This window comes from Semicossyphus pulcher, unplaced genomic scaffold, assembly GCF_022749685.1.
Source record: "Semicossyphus pulcher isolate SPU_LCO1_2020_fin unplaced genomic scaffold, fSemPul1.0.p SCAF_14, whole genome shotgun sequence".
In the NCBI taxonomy this organism is placed as follows: domain Eukaryota; kingdom Metazoa; phylum Chordata; class Actinopteri; order Labriformes; family Labridae; genus Semicossyphus; species Semicossyphus pulcher.
In genome coordinates, this window is record NW_027211648.1 from 31725001 (window position 1) to 31727500 (window position 2500).

Consider the following 2500-nt stretch of genomic DNA (forward strand, 5'->3'; position numbering starts at 1 on the left):
CAGGACACACAGCATGTCCACATGAAGAACTAACAGCTGATTTTAGACTCAGTGAAACTTTGTGTCTCTGAAACATCTGGAACACAAACAGCTGCACTCACATGTAGCTTCACATGTAGCTTCACATGTACACTTCACATGTACACTTCACATGTACGCTTCACACGGTCTATATGATATATTATATAGGCTATTATTATTTTATAAAGTCTGTTGCAGGACATGAGCTGATCTCAGAGAAATGATCACTGTTAAATGTTTCTATCTTTTATTTACAGATCGTTCATAATTCACTCACTTTAATTCGGTCCGTTTGGATGAAATGATAAATACATGATTAATTTAAAAACGTGTTAAATAAGAAGCGGCGCGTTTCCTCGGAATCATTCTCGTTTATAAGTTTATTTTCAGTTTCTCTGAAAAAACTAATTTATTTCACCAATAAACTAAAGACCGTTTTAACCCTGCACGTAAACACACCTGTACAGTATTAAAGACATTAGAACGTAAACACACCTGTACAGTATTAAAGACATTAGAACAGGCAGTGTAACCGGCGCGCTCCGCTGGATGTTTTCATATTTAAGAAAAAGAGTTTGAGCTTCCAGCAGCAGAAAAGCTGAATAAGTGATTAAAATCCGGAGCAGCGCGCGGCGCAGAGACAGAGAGAAACAGCGCGCGGCCGCAGAATAAAACGGTTTATTAATCATCAGGTTTGTTTCATACTTTATTAATTTATCAGATTATTGTATAATTAAATGATCATGTTCACAGTTTCTGTCGCGCTAAAATTAAATAAAGAAGGTTTTTTGTTTTTAGTGAAAGAAGAAAATAATTCGTCAGAATTAAAAAGTAAAAAGTGAATTAATGTGAGAAACACGGATCTGTTGTAAAATGTGCTCAGGGATGAAATAGTGTTTAAAGGTCAAAGTGGTTTAAATTGATGAAATTATAATTATGTTTAATTATAAAAATGATTTTATTTCATATATCTGTAATTTAAAAGAGCGCAGTTTGTGATTTAATTTAAACAAAAAGGAAACAATGAAGAAACTTAAACGCTCTCCTCTCTGTCTGAAATAAAATTATTTACACACCGAAAAAATCCGGAAACATTTCAGGCCTTTGACTCGTTTTATCTGAAAATATGAAGAGAAATAAGAACGGCCTCAGAGGAAACAAAGTTTGGGCTCAGACGTTTTTACGCGTCGATCAGGAGAAAAACTGAATTCTCAGAGAGAAAGAGAGAGAACAGAAAGAGGAGAGAAAAGGAGGATCTGCTGTTCTGCAGAGAGTTTCCCTTCTTACCTGTGCTTTCTCTCTGGGACAGGTGCTGCGGGTTCCCCTGCTTGCGTCGGGACATCGCCCTGGCATTTACACTGGCATCGCCCGGAGAGCGGCGCGTGAAGGGTCGGCTCTCCTCCTCCACCTCCTCCTCCTCCTGAAGAACACCGGCGGCCGCTAACTGGCCCCAAAACCGGCCCCGGGCTGACCGCCCCAAACCGACCCCTCTGTTGCGGCCCCAGCTGTGGCCCCCGGGCTGATCCTCCAGCGGGCAGCAGCTCCGGAGCGGTGCGGTGGCCGGCCGTGATGCAGCGCGGGGCGGCCGTGCGCTCGGGCAGAGCTCGGTGCCAAAGTGGTTTTGCGCCTCGTGTCTCCGGTCTGCGCGGCGAGGGAGGGGGGGGAGAGTCCGGCTCTGCCTTCCAAGGAGCTCACACCATGAGCCAGAGGAGCGCGCGGAGAAGAGCTGAGTGGTGAGGAGTTCTGCGGTCACCTGCTGGTGGTCAGTCAGAGCGCGTGTCCACTCTCCGGACACCCCGGACAGCGCGCGCTCCTGTCTAGACAGCGTGCGGGAGTGAGTGAAAAATAAAATCCAATCCTGTCCCCGCTCTTCTGGAGCTGTGGCCGAGCTGAGGACACTCCAGAGCCGGCCGGGCGGCTTCCTCTCAACGAGGAGTCAGAGCCTCGCGCTGCTGCCGGTCTGCGTGCGGGCTCAACACTCCCGCATCCCTGGGCTGCTCTCTGCGGCTCGTGCGGGTCTGTGCGGCTGTTTGCAGCTCTGTGCCGCTCTGTGCGCCTCACTGCGGGTCCGGTCCGCTTTCAGTGGCTCTGTGCGGCGCTCTGCGTGTCCGTGCGGGTCTGTGCGCCTCACCGCGGGTCTGTGCGGGTCTGTGCGGCGCTCTGGCTCCTACAGCGGCTGAAAACTCAAGTTCAAGTGCGGACGTGACGTTCAGTGAGCGGTGAGAGGGAGAGTGGAGACTGAAGAGCACTGGGGGCGACTAGTGGTGGCTTTCACACACACACACACACACACACACACACACACACACACACACACACCCGGGCTGCGGCGTGCGGCAGCAGTGGTCAGAGTCGCTCCTGTCACCTCCTCCTCCTCCTCCTCCTCCTCCTCCTAACAAACCGGTTATTTCTGTTCAATAGTGACCCGAGGGGCTTCCGTACCGCGTGCACGGGATGCTGGACACTTTGCACGAGCCCA

The 2500-nt window shown here is 49.5% G+C and overlaps 1 protein-coding gene across 2 annotated transcripts in view; it reads right to left on the minus strand.

Moving 5' to 3' along the window:
- Positions 1 to 1542, minus strand: part of bcl11ba (BCL11 transcription factor B a) — a 25627-nt gene extending 24085 nt beyond the window's left edge. For both annotated transcript variants that reach the window (XM_069661474.1, XM_069661475.1), the window contains exon 1: positions 1309 to 1542. In XM_069661474.1, the coding sequence (XP_069517575.1) occupies positions 1309 to 1363 (55 nt within the window). In that variant the 5' untranslated portion in view covers positions 1364 to 1542. The remainder of the gene's footprint in view (positions 1 to 1308) is intronic.
- Positions 1543 to 2500: the final 958 nt, after the last annotated feature.